Below are 20038 nucleotides of genomic sequence, written 5' to 3' on the forward strand. Positions count from 1 at the left end.
CATGCTTGGCTGATGGCCACTGGCTGGAAAACATCCACAGCAGCTTGAGGACCTGGGTGGCTCAGGTGTTGAACATCTGCCTTTGGCTCAGGGCGTGATCCCAGGGTACTGGGATCGAGTCCTACCTCAGGCTCCCTCTGGGGAGCATGCTTATCCCTCCACCTATATCTCTGCCTCTCTCTCAGTGTCTCTCCTGAATAACAGATAAATTAAAAAATCTTTAAAACCAAACAAAAACATCCACAATTTCCTTTGGGAAGCCTTTCCCAAAGTAGGACCAATTAGTTGTCTGATTTTACAAGTGAAGAAACTGAGACACAGAGGTTTTGGGAACTTGTCCAAAGCCATGTGGCTGGTAGGAAGTAGAGTTGGGATCATCTACAAAGTCTTTTCTGGTTGCAGAGGAGGAGGATGAAGATAGTTTGGTCATTCAGTGGGAAGCCAGGCCCAGTGAGACCCACGGAAGCAGTAAAGATCGACAATTGCTGAGAAAGTTCTAAAGAGAAAGAAGGGCCAGCATCCAAGTCATCTCTCCCCCTAAAACCGTCATGAGTTGGGTTCCAGCAAAGGGAAGGTCCAGATAGGAGCTGCCAGGACGAGAGCAACATGCATAACGAAACTGGGCCCCTGGGTTGGGAGTTGGGGTGGGGAATGGGGAAGGTCAGCGACACCCAGGATCAGATATTCTGGGATTTGTCAAAAGCCACATTCTATTGCTATTCAGAGATAAGCAAGTGGAATACGTGCTCTCTCACACTGCAGGGATGGCTGAAAAATATACATACTCTTCCATTCAGTCATTTGCCTTGTATTTATCCTAAGAAAATAGACATTTGGTAGAAGACTTATGGACAAAGATCTTCAAATATACTGTAGTTTATACGAATGAGGAAATAGAAAGCATCTAGGAGTACACCAACAATTGAATCCTTCAATAAATACTGGAATATCCAGATGACAACTATGTAGGGATTCACATATTTTAAAAGAATTTTAAAGAACAGAAAAGTCCTCAGGTTACGACTCTAAGGGAAAAGAGCCAGACACAGAGCTGTATCTCGCATATATTTATGTACACAGTTTGGTCAATTATGATTCTGTTAAACTGATATACCCTGGAAAAAATTATGCAAAAAATAGCTTTTAATGGCTGTTTGTGGGAATATGTGGTTATTCTTTTACTCATCATTTTTCAGTCTTTTCCAAATTTTCCACCGTAAGCTTCTTTTTATTAATTAAAAAAAAAAGTCTAAAACATAGACTTAGCTAAGGCATTGGAGACACTATGCCCTGAGTCACAAATCGTTACTCTTCCCCTACCCCTGCTGATTTCTGATACCCACACATGCAGATCTTCACCGTGTAGAATGTCTCTGCTACAATCTCAGGATGGCCTCCCCATTCCCCACCGTTACGCTGGCAAGGAAGACGAAGGCTGCTCATAGCTGGAATGTGTGGTGACGGCCTTGTCTCCTAGGGTTAGGGTTACAGTGCCCAGTGACAGAGCACAGAAATGACAAGAGAAATTGCCACGACAAGCATCACAGTCACTGCGAGACACCGAGCACTTAAGTTGCTGTCCCGAGATTAACATGTGTTGCATTGTTACCCTGAGATTACTGTGCACTTGCTACTGACTTCAGTGTTCTGTTTCTTCTTTTTCTTTTGGTTTGTTTTAGTTTCTTCAAAGGCACCACCAACAATTTCAGTATCAGCAAGTATGCCCCAGATATAAACCAACCGAAAATCACTGTCCTACATCATGATACCCAACAATCAAATGCTTTGGGGTGGGGATGGGGATCTGGCAGTTTCATTTCCCTAAAGTCTCCTGATGAACCAAGGTAGAGCTGGAAACACTGTCCTTGATTTGGAAATAGTCTCTGACGGTGTCTAGGAAGACACCAAAGAAATAGCTGTGAGAAAGGAAGGGATAAAAACAATTCTGTCCATCCTAGTGGGAAACCCAACCAGTCTGCAGGGCTCCTTTCTTCATCTCTTCCTCTTTTAAATTGTTTTAAAGTGCAGCCTGTCGAAAAGGATTAGGGTGAAGACGGTATTTCCACTCAACATTAAAGTCATTAGTGAAAACATTAACTTACGATGAACAATGGCCTCTGACGGTTACTGACATCAGCTGGAGATGGACTGTCAGCCTCCAAGAAATCTCTTCTGGGGACCTCTGAGCTACAGGGTTATTTAGTCATTCAGCAGCCCTGTACCCAACACCTCCTGCCCACCCCACAGTGCTAGGACTGCTGGTGGGCTAATAAAGAGAAGGCCTTTTGTCATGGTTAGTATTTAAAACCAACTTTATTGACTTAAATTTGTAGAATCAATAAAATGTACTGATTTTAATTGTACAGTTTGGTATATTTTATCGCTTCTTGGCCTTTTGGCTAAGATCAAGTGTGGTATATTTTAACAAATTTATACACTTGTAAAGCCATGACCGTATCAAGATACAGAACATTTCTATCACTCCAGAGTTCCCTGTGCCCCTTTCCCTCGCTGCAAGCAACCACTGATGTGCTTTCCATGACACTAGGTTAGGTTAGAATTCCATATTGGTGATCACTATACTTTAAAAAAAGATTTATCTGTCTATTAGAGACAGAGAGAGAGAGAATGAGAGCAAGCGCACAGGAGGGGAGATGGGAAGGGGCAGAGGCAGAGAGAATCCCAAGCAGACTCCATACTGAGTGGGGAGTCTGACTCAGGGCTCACCCCACAACCCTGAGATCATGACCCGAGACCGGGGCCTGAGTTGAAACCAAGAGTCAGACATCTAACCAACTGCACCACCCAGGTGCCCTGGTGATCGCTATACTTTTGAGAATCATCTCTGTTGCACATACCGTTCCTTTTTGGTGCTGAGTAGTATTTCATTGAATGGATATACCACTGTGTTACTCCATTCATCGGATGGATTTCTGGGCTGTTTCAGTTTGAACTTTTCTGACTAAAATTTTATAAACATTGATCCAAGGCTCTGTGTAGACATGTGCTTTGCTTTCCCTTGGGTAAATACTCATGAGAAGAATATTTCGAGTGTATGGGTAAAATTTTTATGAGAAACTGCCAAATTGTTTCCCAAGGAGCTGTACCACGTCAGATTCCCAGTGGTTCCACATCTTCATCAACATTTGGTATTATCGACATTTTGGTATTAATCATCCTTACGGTGAACAGAGGTATTTCATTGCGAGTTTTAGTTTTAATTTCCCTGGAGCCTTACGGTGTCAAGCAATTTTTCATGTGTTTATTGAAACTTTTGATAGCTTCATTTGTACAATGTTTGCTCAAGTCCTTTGTTCATTTCCGAGTGGGCTGTTGGTCCTGTTTTTGTTGTATTCTAAGAGTCCTTTATATCTTCTGGATTCAAGTCCCCAGTGAGATGTATACTTTGTGAATATTTCCCAGTCTGACCTGCCTTTCCGTTCCCTTCACAAACTCTTTTACATAGCCACAGCTTTTAATTTTGATGAAATCCTATTAATCAATTTTTAAAAAATTCATGCTTTTTTGTGTCCCACCTAAGAAATCTCTGCATACCCCAAGGTTGCAAAGACTTCCTCCTACGCTCCCTTCTAGGAGTTTTAGAATTTTAGCTTCTATGTTTCATTCCGTGGTCCATTTTGAATTAATTTTGTGTGTAGCATGAGATTGGGGTTATTTCCTTTTTTCCCATGTGAATATTTAGTCTTTTGGTATTATGGTAAGACTAACTTTCCCCATTGAATTACTTTGGCATCTTTTGTATTTCTGGATTCTATTCTGTTCCATTGATCTATATGGCTGTCCTTATGCCAACACCATGCTGTCTTGATTACTATGTAGTGAACGTTACACAGCACTTACTATGTGCCAGCTATGGTTATAGGTGCTTTACATATAGTAAGAATTTAATCCTCATAACACTTCTATGGGTATATAGAGGTTCAGAGAGTTTAGCAGCCAGCCCAAGGTCACACAGTGGCAGGGCCAGGTTTCAAGTCCAGGCATTCTGGTTCCAGAGTCTTGCTCTTAACCTCTGAGCTGTACTGCCTCTCCTTACTGGCACATACAGATTTATCAGAAGGGTATATGCACTCTCCCAAGGCTTTCCTTCCTTTGTGTGAGGCTGTGGCACAGGAGCATTGGGAAGGAGACAACAGTCCTTGCCCTTGGTGAATCTTATGGGTTGAATTGTGTCCTCCCCCCAAAAAAGATATGTTGAAATCCTAACACCTGCTACCTCACAATGTGACTTTACTTGGAAACCGGGTGGTTTTTTTTTTTTAAAGATTTTATTTATTCATGAGAAACAGAGAGAGAGAGAGAGAGAGAGAGAGAGAGAGAGGCAGAGACAGAAGCAGGCTCCATGCAGGGAGCCCAACACGGGACTTGATCCCGAGTCTCCAGGATCAGGCCCTGGGGCTGAAGGCGGCGCTAAACCGCTGAACCACCTGGGCTACCTATGGGAAACCAGGTTTTTAAAGAGGTAAACAAATTCAATGGGACATTAAGGTGGGCCCTAATCCCATGTGACTGGTGCCCTTATAAAAGGGGGAAATTTGGACACAGACACGCACATGTGAGGATGCAGGCAGAGGTCAGGGGTGGTCCTCTACAAGCCAAGGAACACAACCAATTGCCAGCAAAGCACTAGATGCTGTGGTGGAGGCCTGGAACAGATTCTTTCTCACAGCCTCAGAAGGAATCTGCCCTCTGACACCTGGATGTCAGATTGCTGGCCTCCAGAACGGTGAGACAATAATTTTCTGTCGCTTCAGCCCCTCTGTCTGTGGTACTTTGTTATGCGGCTCTAGCAAACTAACATGGGGAGCTCACATCTGATGCAGAGCAGAGCTTGGCAAGTTGTTGTTCAATGATTAAATACACATGAAGAAAGGAGGAAGGATGAAGGAAAATAGGGTCTAATATGTCATTTATTTCAAATGTGACTCAAAGCTGACTTAATGTGCATTTATAGCATTTTATAGGTATTACTTTATATGAATTTTATAGGCCAATCTCTGTCGCTGTTGTATTCTTTGTGTCCATCTAAGTTTAAAGGACATGAAATAATACTCCGTGCTTGGCAGATTTCCTGACATCTCAGGGACCACAGAGCCTTGTAAGAGCTCCTTCCTCAACAGGATCCTAAGGGATGCCCTGTTATTCCTGTCCCAGTCCAGGCTGGGTCTTTTCCAATCTGCTCTTTCCATGAAGTCAGCCTTTGCCTGGCTTGATGTGCTCCTCGCAAGCACGGGGGTCCTATGGCTGGCAGCAGGGCTCAGAAGGAGGAAGGGCTGTTGGTAGGGGCTCTGTCACCTGGCTGCCCCCAGCAGAGGGTGTGGATCCCAGCATGGGCAGAGCACTCTGTCTGGGCTAAAGATACACCTTTCCTCAAGTGGCCTTAATTGGGTCTTACTCAAACAACTGTGTACTGGGTGCTTGCTTTGGGCTGGCACTCAGCCTAGTGGGACACATGAAGACCAGGGATTGTTGGGGTACAGGATGACAACTACCACGACATTTCTTTAAGCCTATTTTGTCTCATACACACACACACACACACACACACACACACACACCACTGGCGCAGGATGCCTCCCAGATTCTGGCCAGCACCCTAGTATCGCAAATGGCTGCCCTTGATCTTGATGATTTGGGGGGTGGGGGTGGGGTCCTGAGGAGCCTTTGCCACACAGCCATTCTTGAGTCTCCAGGCAGAAACTGTATTATTGCCAAGACTTTACTTCTGGAAGAATGGGAGAAAGGAATAGGAATGGTTTTACTATTGCTGACTCAGGTCTCTCGCAGAGAAGAGAAAGAAAGGCAGGCTGCATGAGAAGAAATGCCAAGTTTCAGTATTGCTAGTAGTTCTGTTTAAAGCATGCAAGCATTAATCTTTGCTTTCACAAATCTCTGTGAGACTTTGGAAAGCTGTGGGTATCTGGAAGTTAATGGAGTTTTAAAGTCTGTGTTCAGAAGACAGGGTCTCAGAAACAATTTTCCACCTAGAACAGGCTGTCTAAATTGAAAATGAAATATAATCCATTGATGGGACGCCTGCGTGGCTCACTGGTGGAACATCTGCCTTCGGCTCAGGTTGTGATCCCAGGGTCCCAGGATCAAGTCCCACATTGCGATTCCTGCAGGGAGCCTGCTTCTCCCTCTGCCTATGTCTCTGGCTCTCTCTCTCTGTGTGTCTCTCATGAATAAAAGAATTAAAATCTTAAAAAAAATCCACTGAAACAAACTTTGTTCAGAAATTTCTATTTAAAAGATGAATGTGTGAGAGGTGCCTGGGTTGCTCAGTTGGTAGAGCATGCGACTTGGGTCTCAGGGTCCTGAGTTCAAGCCCTATGTTTGGTGTGGTGCTTACTTAAAAAAAAAAAAAAGGATGAATGTATGAGATCTGTACATCTGTTTGGGCCAAAGTTGTAAGAAATGAAAAAACTACTTTTTAAATGATTATCATTCTCGGGGACAGGTGAGCGGGTGGGGGCTGCGTGCGCTTGGAGTTCCAGAGAGGGACAGAGGAACACAGTGTGAGTCTCCACCTTTCTCTGATGGGTGGAGCTGGTGGAACCTGCCCAGAGGCAGGGAAGCCAAAGGTAGCTAACAGAGAGATGAGGAAGGAATCAGAAGACATTTCCTGGGAAATAAAGCATCAGAAGGAAGCACATTCTGGGAGTCAGAGGGTGGGCAATGGGGAAGGAACTTGCTTGCAGATGTGTCCTTGGCCAAACTCAGAAATAGAACCACCTGATAAAAAGGTATGATCAGAGCTGGGAGTGGGTGGGAGCAGGGGAGTGGGCTTCCAAGCCAAAACCACCTGTCTGCTTTGGTCCTCCCGGCTCCTCCCACGAGGAAGAGCCCTCAGAACCAGGAGAGCCCCCACGCCCACATGCATGCTTCCTCTCAAGGCAACAGGTTACACAGCACTTTCCTGAATGGTGATGTGGGCACCAAATATGAGAAGCTGCTCAACTGAATTATGATTTCTCGGCCCTGTGGGTGCTACCCATTGAGGATGGAGCCCTGGCTGCCACTTGTCCCCCAGGGACTTTGGGGACCAAAGGAGAAATCTGGTTCCTCTTTTGTTTCATGTGGCCTCTCCTCTGCTAAGTGCCTGTAAGTTTTGTTAGATAAATGGGGGGATGACTCTAACATTTTAGTGGAGGTGGGGGCTGTTTCCTCCTGCCACTCTGTAGCCCACAGAAATGCTGCAGAATTGTGATTTATCAATTGAAAATGTTGTTTGTAAAGGAGAATGAGCTGAACTCAGTCATTTGGATGCTAGAGTTAGGGTACCCTCTGTCTGATGATTCACTGGGAAAAACCATAGCTGGGGGCATCACAGTGCCAGATTTCAGGTGGTACTACAAAGCTGTGGTCATCAAGACAGTGTGGTACTGGCACAAAAACAGACACATAGATCAATGGAACAGAATAGAGAATCCAGGAGTGGACCCTGAACTTTATGGTCAACTAATATTCGACAAAGGAGGAAAGACGATCCACTGGAAGAAAGACAGTCTCTTCAATAAATGGTGCTGGGAAAATTGGACATCCACATGCAGAAGAATGAAACTGGACCACTCTCTTGCACCATACACAAAGATAAACTCAAAATAGATGAAAGATCTAAATGTGAGACAAGAGTCCATCAAAATCCTAGAGGAGAACACAGGCAACACCCTTTTTGAACTCGGCCACAGTAACTTCTTGCAAGATACATCCATGAAGGCAAAAGAAACAAAAGCAAAAATGAACTATTGGGACTTCATCAAGATAAGAAGCTTTTGCACAGCAAAAGAAACAGTAAACAAAACTCAAAGACAACCTGCAGAATGGGAGAAGATATTTGCAAATGACGTATCAGATAAAGGGCTAGTTTCCAAGATCTATAAAGAACTTCTAAAACTCAACAGTAAAGAAACAAACAATCCAATCATGAAATGGGCAAAAGACCTGAACAGAAATCTCACAGAGGAAGACACAGACATGGCCAACACGCACATGAGAAAATGCTCTGCATCACTTGCCATCAGCGAGCCTCATTTCAAGCCTCCCTGCTCTGCTCTTACCACCCTGCCCATATCTGTCTTTACAGAGGCCAGAGGGATCCTTCTAAAATGCACCATGGTGCTCTGCTTCCTATACCCTGGGGGTGCCCCATCAACCTGCTGGCCTCAGTCTTGCCAACTGGCTCCTGCTTGGTTTGCTTCTCCAGATCCCTGCTGTGACCTGCTCTCTGTCCTGGAGGAGGACCTGCAGGCACAGATCAACAGGCCCCCTTGCCCTCAGCATCCAGCTGGTATCAGCAGACAGGGCACTAGTAAGAAGTCAGAAGGAGGGAAGGAAGAAAATGGGACCAGGGTGTTGGGTCCTGACTCCCTTTCACCAGGCACATTTTGGCTGGCTGCTTCTCTCCACCAAAGGTCACCACTCCTGATGGGTGGGGGCCTGCCCCCACTACGGACCTATCCATCCCTGAGTTAATCCATCCTCCAGCCCAGATATCTGGGTGACAGTTTCCTCATCCCTTGAGCCTAACCACAATTTAATACAGCAACTGCCCACCTCTCAGTGCCCCTCGATTGGCACCAACGGTTCTCACCACATCCTTTCCTGTCTAGACCACCATACACTTGACTTACTCATCCTGCCATTCATTATCTGTCCCCCACTAAGGGCTCGCCTTCTCTAGGGCAAGGGCCTTTGTCTCTTTTGTCCATGGATGCACCCCACATGCCCAGACTTGTGTCTGGCACGGAGCAGAGGCCCAACTAGCACATGCCGAGTGTTGAAAGAATAAGCACTTTGGCCCAGTTTCATCTTTTAATTGTTGCAGAAGGTTGCAGGGTATTTTCAGCTTTTTCCATAGCGTATGCCTGGTTCTCTTCTGGAACATTAATAATCAACAAATATTGTATTTGTTTGCTAGGGCTCCCATAGAAAGGACCACCCGTGGTACGGCTAAATAACAGACATTTCTTCTCTCATAGTTCTTAGGGCTGGGTGTCCAGGATCAAGGCCATGACAGGGCCGTGCTCCCTCTGAAGGCACAAGGAAGGATCTGTTCTAGGCTCTTCTCTTGGCTTTTGCAACATGCCTTCAAAATCCACATGGTGTTCTCTCTGAGTGTGTGTGTCTGTATCCAAATTCCCCCCTTTTAATAAGGATGGCAGTCATATTGGATTAGTGGTCCCCCTATTCCAGAATGATCGTATCTTAGCAAATTACATCTGTAATGGCTATGTTCTGAGGTACTGGGAGTCAGAGCTTCAATATATACATTTTGTAGGGATGACAACACAACCCCTAACGATAATTAACATTTATTGAATACAAGTGCTGTGAATTACTGTTTACTTCTCATGGTAAGACCTATTAAGGTATTAGATTTGTATCATCCCTACTTTTCCGTGGGGAAAACAGGGGCTCAGAGAGGTTAAGTAAGTGGCCCGAGGTCACCCAGCCAGTGAGCGAGGGCCATGAGACCATAGAGCCCAGACACTCCACCATCCTGCTTTGTTGCCTGTACCCACTTTCTCACCCAACAAGTGCCAGATCCAGGGGCTCAAGATGTAGCTGTGAACCCTAAAGTTTTGCTTCTGAAATTGTGGGTTTGTTGGGATGCAGAGGGTGGATGGACACCGGTAGGATTTTTTTTTAAACTTCAACGCTATGGCATAGTCCATTCCTGACAACTTGTGAAGAATAAGAAGCCAGAAGAACTTGTGTGAATTATGTTTCCCCTGATGCCACCCTGGGTGGCAGCTGATGCTCAGGCTTGTGTGGCCCTGGTGATACTTGGTGGACGTTCACTCGGAAAGTTCATGTCGTGCCAAGAAAGTCAATTTGGAAAACCAGCTGTTTCTGCAAGATGCAATTATTTACAGCTGCCCAAGCCAATGAGCAATGCCAGGAGCCAAGAATAATTGCAAATCAAATGAACAAAAATGTCTTTCTCAAGTTTATTAGGTCCCAAAGCCATTTTAACAGACTGTCAAAATCTCAGGAAGAAGAAAGCAAATTGGAAAGATGGGCAATTGCCTCACAGGGTTGGATGAAACAGTGTCCATATCTTTGGAAACAAGGTAATAAAAACTTTGGGAAGACCATGGGATTTGCTGCATATTGACTGTCAGGCATGCAGCAGTGGGTCTTCCTGCACTGTGAGGTTTGCTTCTACGACAGCTGTGCGAGGCTGTGGATTCGTCTCCTGTGGCTGCTGTAGCAGATCACCGCAGTCTCCTACAGCCCTGGGGGGCCAGAGTCTAACACAAGTCTCAGGGGGCAAAAATCACAGCTTCTGGCAGGGCTGTGTTCCTTCTGGGGGCCGTTCCTTGCCTTTCCAGTTTCCAGAGGCCATGTGCTTTCCTTGGCTCATGGCTTCTTCCTCCACCAAAGCCAGCAACTGCCGCTCCAACCTCTGCTTTTGTCACTACATCTCCCTCTCAGATTCTGATGCCTGCCTCTCTCTTTCATTTTTAAGGACCCTTGTGGTGACACTGGGTCACCTGGCTAATCCATGATGACCTCCCTATCTCCAGATCCTTAACTTAATCATGTCTGCAAAGCCTCTTTTGCCAGGTAAGGTGACATACTCGTGCTTCCAAGAATCAGGACCACCATGGGTGGGGGGGGGTAATTCTGCTTACCATGGTAAGCCTGGTTATGTTTGTTTTAAAGATGACAAATAAATTCAGAGATGTTGGGCAATTTTCCCCATGCCACTCAGCTAGTAGATGGGTGGTTAGGATTGCGATCCAGAGCTGCCGGGTCCTACAACAGAAGCTCTTTCTCCCCCAACACAGTGTTTCATCTCAGACGCCCAGCCTCATGCTAGAGTTAATCTCAAGGTACTCCAGAGATTAGGGTAAAGGCAACCATGTTAAGAACAGTATATCCCAGTGGACTATTCTGGATCTCCAGTTCCTTTGGATGATAAACTGGGAAGGGTATAGATGACTGGGGCCATGTGCATGAGGCCATTGGACAGGCTGCCCAATGTACTTCCCTTCCCTTTCCTTCACCTGGCTAATGCCTGCTGAGCCTTCAGTGCTCACCTTCCTGGGACCTCTTCCAGGAACCCTCCCAGGAGAGTTCATGCCAGTGTTGCACGTGGTATGTGTCTGTTTCTGGATCTTTCTCTCTAGAACACAAATTCACTAGTGACCTAACACAAGCATGATACGGATGTGCCAGAGCTGCTTGTGGAATGCATGCATGCATGAATGAATGACTCCACCATGATGCCACTCCCCATAGTGGGCCCACATGGCAGTCTCCGCACCCCTAGAACACATATGTTCCAAGTGACTGTGACCCATCCTGCTCCACAGCTGAAGGTGGCAACAGGCCAACTCCCAGTCTTTTACAAAGGTCCTCTCTGCCTCTCCCAGGATGTTGAAGTCACTTTCCCTCCTTCCTGGGATTAGTTCTTATAAGAAATACTCTGTCAAATATTGTCAGCTTGTAACAAAGATGATCCACTGGCCAGAGAGAGGGGGCTGGAAGGTGGGCACCTGGAGTCAGGGAGATGGGGTTGAAAGCATCATCACCCTCTGCTCCTTTTTTAAATGAGGATGAGAACCGGACTTTGGGAGTGATGTGAATGAACATCCATGAGATCCCAGGTAAGGCACTTCAGGGCCTTGGGGAGCAGTGAGGGCCCCCAATATCAGCTCTCCCCACTCCCTTGGGTTCTGACCCTACTGGCTATGTAATCCTGAGAAAGCCAATTCTTTGGCACTTGGTTTTCTCGCCTGTCAGAAAATTGCAATGGTCCCTGTAAAATCCTCCTCTCTACAAGGATGTTCATCACAGCCTTATTTACTGACAAATGGTGTAGTTAACTCTGTGAGCCCACCTCATTTGCCAGGCACTGCTCTCCAGTATTCACTTGCTTAATCCTTACTCCATCCCTATGAGGCAAAGGTGGTGTCCTTACTTTTTTTTTTTTTAAGATTTATTTATTTATTTATTTATTTGAGAGAGAGCACGCAAGAGGGGGCAGAGGGGCAAAGGGTGATGGAGAAGCAGACTCCCTGTAGAGCATGAAGTGCAACACGGGGCTCAAAACCAGGACCCTGAGATCATGACCTGAGCTGAAATCAATCAGTCGGACATTCGACTGACTGAGCCACCCTGGAGAGGAACGGTGTTCTTATTATAGAAATGGGGTAATTGAATCAGAGAGCTGTTGAATAACTTCACCAGGGTCACGCAGCTCCAAAGGGATGGAGACAGGATCAGAATCCAGGCAGAGTGGCTTTGCCATCTAGGCTTCGAGGGCAGATACTCAACAGCACCACCCCGCAGGGAGCAGCTAGGGAACCTGCCATATAGCCAGTTTCTGAAGAGCCACAGAGCCTGCACAGCTAGCGCTCGATCACAGGGGCGCTGATCAGCATGTTTTTCTGTATATACGTTACACGTCCACAAAACACGCCTCAGGTGAGAAAAAGGAAAGTGGAATGAAAAGCAAGTCTGGCACGAGGTCATGTGCGCCAAAGCAGAGGGACTACCACAGAAGAACAGAACACACACCTGCGCATAGAAAAGCCAAATGGCCTTGGGAGGTATGATCACAGATTTCTCCTTTGGTTCTTTCTACTCTTCTGAATTTCACTTGTGCACCTGAGCTTGTGATGATTTCTTACAACAACAAAATACTTTACCAGCCAGTCCCCTCCCCCAAAGCAAACCCTGTGGTTTTCCCACCACGTTCATTCCAGACTGACTGTGCTTTTCCATGGATCAACGTAAACATGAATCACCACAACTGGGGAACGAGAATTTTGTGAAACTCCGATTGTGAAATGGTGAGATATTTTCCTCTAACAGAAAGACTGTGAGTGAGAGGAGGAGATGAACACGGGCCCTCGACCCTTCCTGACATCCATTGTTAGAAGCATCTCGTTAGAATGACCCATTACGAGCAAGGAGCAAAATAAGGCATCTGTTGACAGCGAGTCAGAAATGCAACTGGAAGCCTCTGCCTGTTTGCACCGTGTCCATCCTGTCAGCAGAAGTCGGCGCGAGAGAGGGGAAATAAATGAGCTCCCCCATGAGGGAGGATCTGATTCTCACTCTGATTCTACCCTCCTCTCTCCCCTTCGGGAAGAAGCCCCACTGTGGACTATGTGCCTGGAATGTGAGGCACAGACCACACACCTACAAGGTACAAGAGGTCGGACATCTCATAAGACTGAAGCTCAGAGAGGTTGAGAGCATTGTTCAGCATTGCACAGCCAAGAAATTCCAGAGCCAGGATTCAAACCTGGTTTGGTGTGATTGCCCAAACCGGTACAATTTCTGGGACATTCTGAAGTCTCCCAAATCCCTCGTGGAAGCATGGGTAGTGTGCATCTTTAAGGCTGAGGCAGAATGATAAGCTCTGTGTCTTTCTTTGCACATTTTTGCTCATTATTAAAGCCACCCTCTGTTACACCGATCGACTGGAACGTCCTCCCTCTTTTCCTTTCTATCCCAAACTCCTGCATGTTTGGGATAGAAAGATGAACACTCACGCTTTGGAAACATTTTTCAGGTCATGGCACTGGACCTTAGGTTCACAGGGACTCTGTCCTGGACCTCCAAGGACAAATGCCCCTTTTCACTGGGTGCTCGTCCCATCTTACCGGCTGTGACCACATGAGAGCTCAAAGAAGGCAGCTATTTGTTAGAAGAAAGACAGCAGGGGAGCAACTTATCAGTAAGAATATTCTCTAAGTGGGGAAACATCCTAAAAATCAGACACCTTCAGAGCCACCAAGGACATGCTCCTTTAAAGGCAAGCACGGTTGCCTGGGGGCCCCCTGGCCCCGGGATGCTCTCAGGAATGGCCCCAGATTACTCACAGAGAAGATGGCAGCCAGCGTCTCGATGCCACCAGTACTCAGGGTAATGTATGGGATCTTGTCCGGTGAGATCCCAGCTTTGCCAAAGATGCTATTGGTGTAGAACCAAATCTGTAAGGCAGGAAAGAAAAACAAAGGTGAGTCAGTGAAAGGCATCTATTTCCAAAATTAAATTCAGGTGCAAGGCGGTCCCTGAGATTCGCTGCTCCATCCAGCATGGAGCTTTGTGGTGTGGCCAACTATCTGTTTTCTTCCTCCTCCCACCTTTGTCTCTTCTTCATTACTGACAGGGATACAGGGAGCCACATGTGCTGAGCAAATTGTGGCAAGGAGATGCACATGGAAATGTTGGTGAGGCTTCTCGGAAGTCTCCCGAAAATGAGCTTTCCGCCAAGGAGGCGGGGCCCCATTTTTGCCCTTCCTCCTTTCTGCTGTCCAGATGGTGAACGTGATGGCTGGAGATTCAGCAGCCCTCTCGGATCACTAGGTGACCTCAGGACAGCATGGTAGCCTCCATGGTAACTGTGAGAAACAGGAAAGGTTCTTTACAGATACTTTACTGTCATCCACTAGAAAGCTGTCACAATACACCTATGATGGGAACAACGTGAATGATGCCCTGGGGATTGTATAACACAGAACCTGCAAACCCTACATGGGGCCCCTGCTTTGGGATGGAAGCCACCCGTTCAGACGCTAGAGCAAGAAGTTAGAAGGAGCTTGTGTCCTTGCTCACTACAGTGATTCTGTAACTTATTAGCCAAAGCTGGGCACTGTTGAGAGTATTAATAATTAGTTCAGGACAACAGGCATGAATCGGGATTGCCCAGGCAAACCAGGATGTGTGCTCCTGGGACTGCGCTGCCACTTTTCCCAATTTCCTCATGCGAAGTTAGGTCAGTGTGGAGGTTTCCACCACTGAGACCAAACCTAGCTCTACTGACACTCACAGGGCATCAGACGGTCACTGACTGGAGGTTGGAGGACCGGCTCTGTGTTGAGCTGGCTGTGTGACCTCGAGCAATTGACTCTGTGCTGCTGGGCTTCCTTCCCCTTCCCAGGCAAGGAGGACAGCCAGGCCCCTCCTGTGGGGTGTCAGAATTGGGCAGGAACTGTCACTGTGCTCTATTTAAGTTTTGGGTCCATAGGCTGGACACGAGTTACTTGTGTCCTCACGATCCCAGCCATTTCCTTAAAGAGCAAGAGTCTGCGAAATGATAGAACACCAAGGTGTCCTTGGTACGACATCTGACGAGGAAACCGCCACCTTCGAGGGCCTTGGAAGCGTTTATACTCTGACCGATATTAAGTAGAAACATTAGAGCTTATTAGCTGCTTATAACTTGTCAGGCCCGACGGTAGCTGGACATGCTCTTTGCGTTTGACTCTTACTTCGTTTTTTTTGGAAAAAGCTCTCATTTCTAGAAATTTGTCTTGTTACCGGCATCTGTTTAGCAAAACATTTTTCATGCGCTGGGGGAGAAGATGTAATTTAGGATGTACCCGTATCTATAGATGGCTTATCTTTTAGTGACGGGAGTAATTGTTCATAAAGTTATAGGCACATTCAGAGTCCAGTAAAAATTACTGCCAGGATTTCTGTGAGCTCGCCGGCAAAGTGCGTTCTTATGTTCTCGTAAAACAAAGACCCTCTTGCCTGTGTCTGGCCCACATTTGACTGAGCTGATAAATTAGAACTTTCTAATTACATTCTATTACATTCTGTCTTTGCTTCCACATTCACAGAGTACAGGGCCCCCGATAAATTCATTAATTCCTATAGTTCTTAGGGCTGTGCCAGAAGCTAAAACTATTCCAGAAAGCCCCAGTCTTCACGGGATTTGTTTGTATAACCTCCTTCCCTTTGGAAGGAAGCTGTGATCTCCAGCACATCTTCAGAGTTGGGTCAGAGGGGCTTAAATGCCATTCTTAATCTTTACCCAGATTCATTGACGTTTAATAGCCAAGGCTCTCGGGATCCCTTTCATGCCCCAGGCTACTCTGCTGGAATTGTTATTTTCTGCCTCAGCCTGAACCCCAGAGCGGTGAGCCTGCGATCCCAGTGGGTATGTGTTCTCCTGCGCAAGCTGTGCCCTGGCCTCCCCTGTGGCCTCCTTCCTGGCTCCTCACAACCCCTGCAACCTTCCCTGCTTCCAATTTTCCCTGTAGCGACACTGCCTTGGGCCTCCCCGAGGGGTTTCAATGTTAGTGAAGGGAGTCATGGTGCATAAAACTAAACTCTCAAGGTGGGGTGGGGGTGGGGGGCTCTTATAAAAGTGGCCCTAGAGTCATTTCATGGTAAATGCATTTATCCATCAACAGGCAGAAACCAGCCCTCTGGACCATCTCCCCCATTCTAGGGTTTGTGCGGAGGTCCTGCTGGGCTGTCCCTGTCCCTGGCGGGGGTGGGGGGAAGGCCTGCCCATCACACAAACTGCCTGTCTTGTTCTGCTGGCTCCAGAAGCCATTTCTCTTCTGCTGAAGCATCCTGTAGAGCAGGACGGTACTGCCTCTACTCCCATTGAGGTTTATTTGAACAGGCAGTTTGAGGGCTTGTACACCATGGAGGCACCAGGAAAGGTGGAGTGTGTCCCGCAGCAGTGCTCACAAGGAGCGTGCCCTGTGTTGATCTCATCCATGACACAATCACGCTCTCAGGTTGCCGACGGCCTCCTCCCATGGAGGGGGACAGGGGACTGGAAGGAGCAGCAGTCTGGAGGCCTACACACCCGATTCCAGCTCCAATGCTGCCTCTGGTGAACTGTGGGCCTGTAGACAAGTGACTACATGTCTCTAAAGAAGGTAAAACGATCTTTCAGAGAGGTTGTAAAAATTTTTTTAAGTGATGAAGTAGAGCATCTTTAAAAGATTTTACTTATCGGGACGCCTGGGTGGCTCAGTGGTTAAGGGTCTGCCTTTAGCCCAGGGTGTGATCCTGGAGTCCCAGGATCGAGTCCCACATTGGGCTCCTTGCGCGGAGCCTGCTTCCCCCTCTGCCTGTGTCTTTGCCTCTCTCTCTGTGTGTTTGTCTCTCAAGAATAAATAAATAAAATCTTTAAAAAAAAGATTTTATTTATTTGAGAGTGAGTGAGCTTGTGTGCACATTGGGGGAGGGGAAGAAGGGGAGGAGGAGGGACAAGCAGACTCTCAAGACCTCAAGACCATGGCCGGAGTCAAAATCAAGAGTCAGGCCCTTAACCGACTAGGTCACACAGGACACTCCAAGCATTTCTTACAGAATTGGCACATCATAAATGGTGGGTATCATTCTAGAAGATTTCCATCTCTCTATTGAATCTCACCCTTGCTCTTTGGTAAAGGAAAATGTCAAACCAGTTATGCACATGCATTGGGGAGGAAGCACCTCTGGCTCTGCTTCTCAGCCTGCTTCTTGACTGGCTGCCTCTAATGCCCCCAAGCCCTCCTTCTTAACTCCTGACACAGTGTGTTAGAGACAGAGCATAACAGGCACACTCATTTTCAACTCTCTCAACAGCTTGTGAAGGTGACGTTGCCTAAGGATCAGAGAGACCACACACAGCCGATAGGGAAGGAGCGGGTGCAGACCCAGGCCTGTTTGCTCCCTGCCCCACAGTTCTTCCGCTGCTCGGGCTCTACTGGGGCTGTCAGGGCAGCTGGCCGATGGGATTCGTCTTCTATGCACCCGCCGCCCTGACTCCCATATTTGCACACGGCCTTCACTGCACTTGGCCTCGTCCTCAGAGATGTGTTTTAACCCATCTCTCTGGCTTAACTTCAGGAGCAAGAAACCACCTTATCTGCCTTTGCCCAGAACAAGGTGATTCTTGCAGAGTATGGATGCAGAGAATGGACTTAACACATGCTTGTGGGGGGTAGTCACCAAACAGTGACTCCCCCAAAGATGTGCATGTTCTAATCCCAGGAGCCCATGAAGAGGTTACATTACCCGGCAAAAGGAGCTCTGCAGATGCGGTTAGGTTTAGGGGTCTTGGAGCACCTGGGTGGCTCAGTGGTGGAGCACCTGCCTTTGGCCCAGGGCTTGATTCTGGGGTCCTGGGATCGAGTCCTGCATTGGGCTCCCCATGGGGAGCCTGCTTCTCCCTCTATGTCTCTGCCTCTCTGTGTGTGTGTCTCTCATGAATAAATAAACTCAAAATAAAAAAAATTATCTTGAGTTATCTAAGTGAGCTAGAAATGTAATCCTGAGGGTTGGTAGAAGACAGAGGTTGGAGAAGGCAGGCGCCAAGGTGGAAGCAGAGGTCAGAGGGAGACAGTTGTAAACATACAGGTGGTCTCGCACAGGATCTATTTTGAAGTATAGAAGACAGAGGAGATCTTGTCATTTATTTTTATTTTGTTTTATTTTATTTTATTATTTTTTTTGATCTTGTCATTTATTAACCACTATGTCCCAGGAGCCCTGCCAGTGCTTCACCAACTGAAGGGATGGGACGCCCTTTCCTTTCATTTCCTGTTCCTACCTGGGGAAGACACCTGTCTCTCAGCCCAAGGGACAAGTAACCACATAAGGAATAAGGGATAAGGTCAGAGGGGCCCTTGGAAGAGGCACTAATGTGCTCATTTACGCCTCCCCCTGGGCTGTCTGTGTACCTGCCTCTGGCAGGCAGTTTCCAGGTCCCCTCTGCCCTCTCCATGCGGGGAGGGACCTGCTCAGTGGAGCTGGACCTGGGGTTGGGTTGCTTCCTATTGTTGGGATCGGGTGGTGCCTTAAATCTGGGAATGCAGAATTTACAGCAGTTTCTGGAGTCACACCCTCCAATCCAGCTCCGCCTTGAGTAGAGGGCACACTGTGATCCCCATCTATCTGATTCCTGTGCCAGTCTCTCTAATCCGCTCTGAATTTCAGAGGGGGAAGAAAGGGGCTTATGTACTGGACTCCACAAACCTATCACCCACATGCCCCAATTTTATCCTCACACAACCCAGTGAAGTAGGTGTTTTGCCCCCATTTAACCGATGAGGAAAGTGAGGCTCAGCTCAGTGAGGGCTACACAGCTCAAAGTGGCAGAGCTGGGATGTCGGCTCAGACCCTCCCAACACTTTCCTGACCTCTGCTACATTGGGGTGGGAGGCAGCTGTTTCCCCTCCTGAGGTGGAATGGGGTGGGGGTCCAGTCAGGGCCAGCGGGTCTAAGGGCTGGGAGGGAACAGTGCATCCCTGCTGCAAAGAGAGGCAGGACCCCTGCTCCAAGGAAGACACTCCACTCTCCTGACAATGCCTGAGAGTCTGGGCCCCAGTCCCCTCAAGTAAGTGTCACCCCTTGTTCCCATTAGGCCCCCTTCGACCTGACCACAGAGGTGATCTGACCACAGAGGTTAGGGAATGAGTGACTGACTCTCCTGCCTCCCCTGGGGCCCATGTCACACCTTGATTGTGCACATGAGCATCTGCTAGATGACCCATCTGGGGTGCCTCTCAGCGCTCAGGGAGGAGCAGCTCCCTCCCCTGTCCCTTACTCTTTGTGGAAATCCAGAAAGATACAAAATAAGGACTCAAATTTAAGAATGGCCAGAACATGCTAGTCTTTTTTTTTTTTTTTTTTAGATTTTATTTATTTATTTATTTGGGAGGGGTTACTGGGGCAGAGGGAGAGGGAAAGGATCTCAAGCAAACTCCATGCTGAGTAGGGAGCATCTTTATAGTAGCAAACTGAGGCCCAGAGGAGTCAGTATGATTGGCTTCCTCTGTTCAAGAGGGAAGGAATCTGTACACAGGGCTCGATTCCACACCCTGAGATCATGACCTGAGCTGAGCTGGATGCTTAACCGACAGAGCCACCCAAGCGCCCCAGAATATGCTAGTTTTTAAAGCTTTTCTAAGAGTATTTGATTACCTCATCTCGCTCCCCCTTTTACAGGTAAAAACACAACCTCAGCCTGACCTAGCTCTCAACAGCTGATACCACCTTTGAGTCACACGCCCATTTACATCTCAGTGACTGAGGGCAGAGGGGTTAAGCATCTTACCCAGGGTTCCAGAGCTGGGAGGCAGGGGGTGTGGGGTATGGGCTATAACCCAGGTGCCCATGGTCTCAGGGCAGGGCTCTTTTGACAAGATAGTAGCTAAGATTGTCAAGCACCACCTGTGTGGCTGACCCTGTGCTGAGGGCTCTATATACATCCTTTCATCCATCTTCTTGCCATTATATGAGGAGGGTACCCCTTTACAGC

At 47.3% G+C, this 20038-nt stretch overlaps 1 protein-coding gene across 5 annotated transcripts in view; it reads right to left on the reverse strand.

Moving 5' to 3' along the window:
- The window catches only part of SLC2A9 (solute carrier family 2 member 9), a 223565-nt gene that overhangs the window by 47622 nt on the left and 155905 nt on the right, over positions 1–20038 (reverse strand). For all 5 annotated transcript variants that reach the window (XM_055326806.1, XM_055326804.1, XM_055326805.1 and 2 more), the window contains one exon: positions 13866–13976. In XM_055326806.1, coding sequence (XP_055182781.1) covers positions 13866–13976 — 111 coding nt within the window. The remainder of the gene's footprint in view (positions 1–13865; positions 13977–20038) is intronic.

Source organism: Nyctereutes procyonoides, unplaced genomic scaffold (genome assembly GCF_905146905.1).
Source record: "Nyctereutes procyonoides isolate TBG_1078 unplaced genomic scaffold, NYPRO_anot_genome, whole genome shotgun sequence".
In the NCBI taxonomy this organism is placed as follows: Eukaryota; Metazoa; Chordata; class Mammalia; order Carnivora; family Canidae; genus Nyctereutes; species Nyctereutes procyonoides.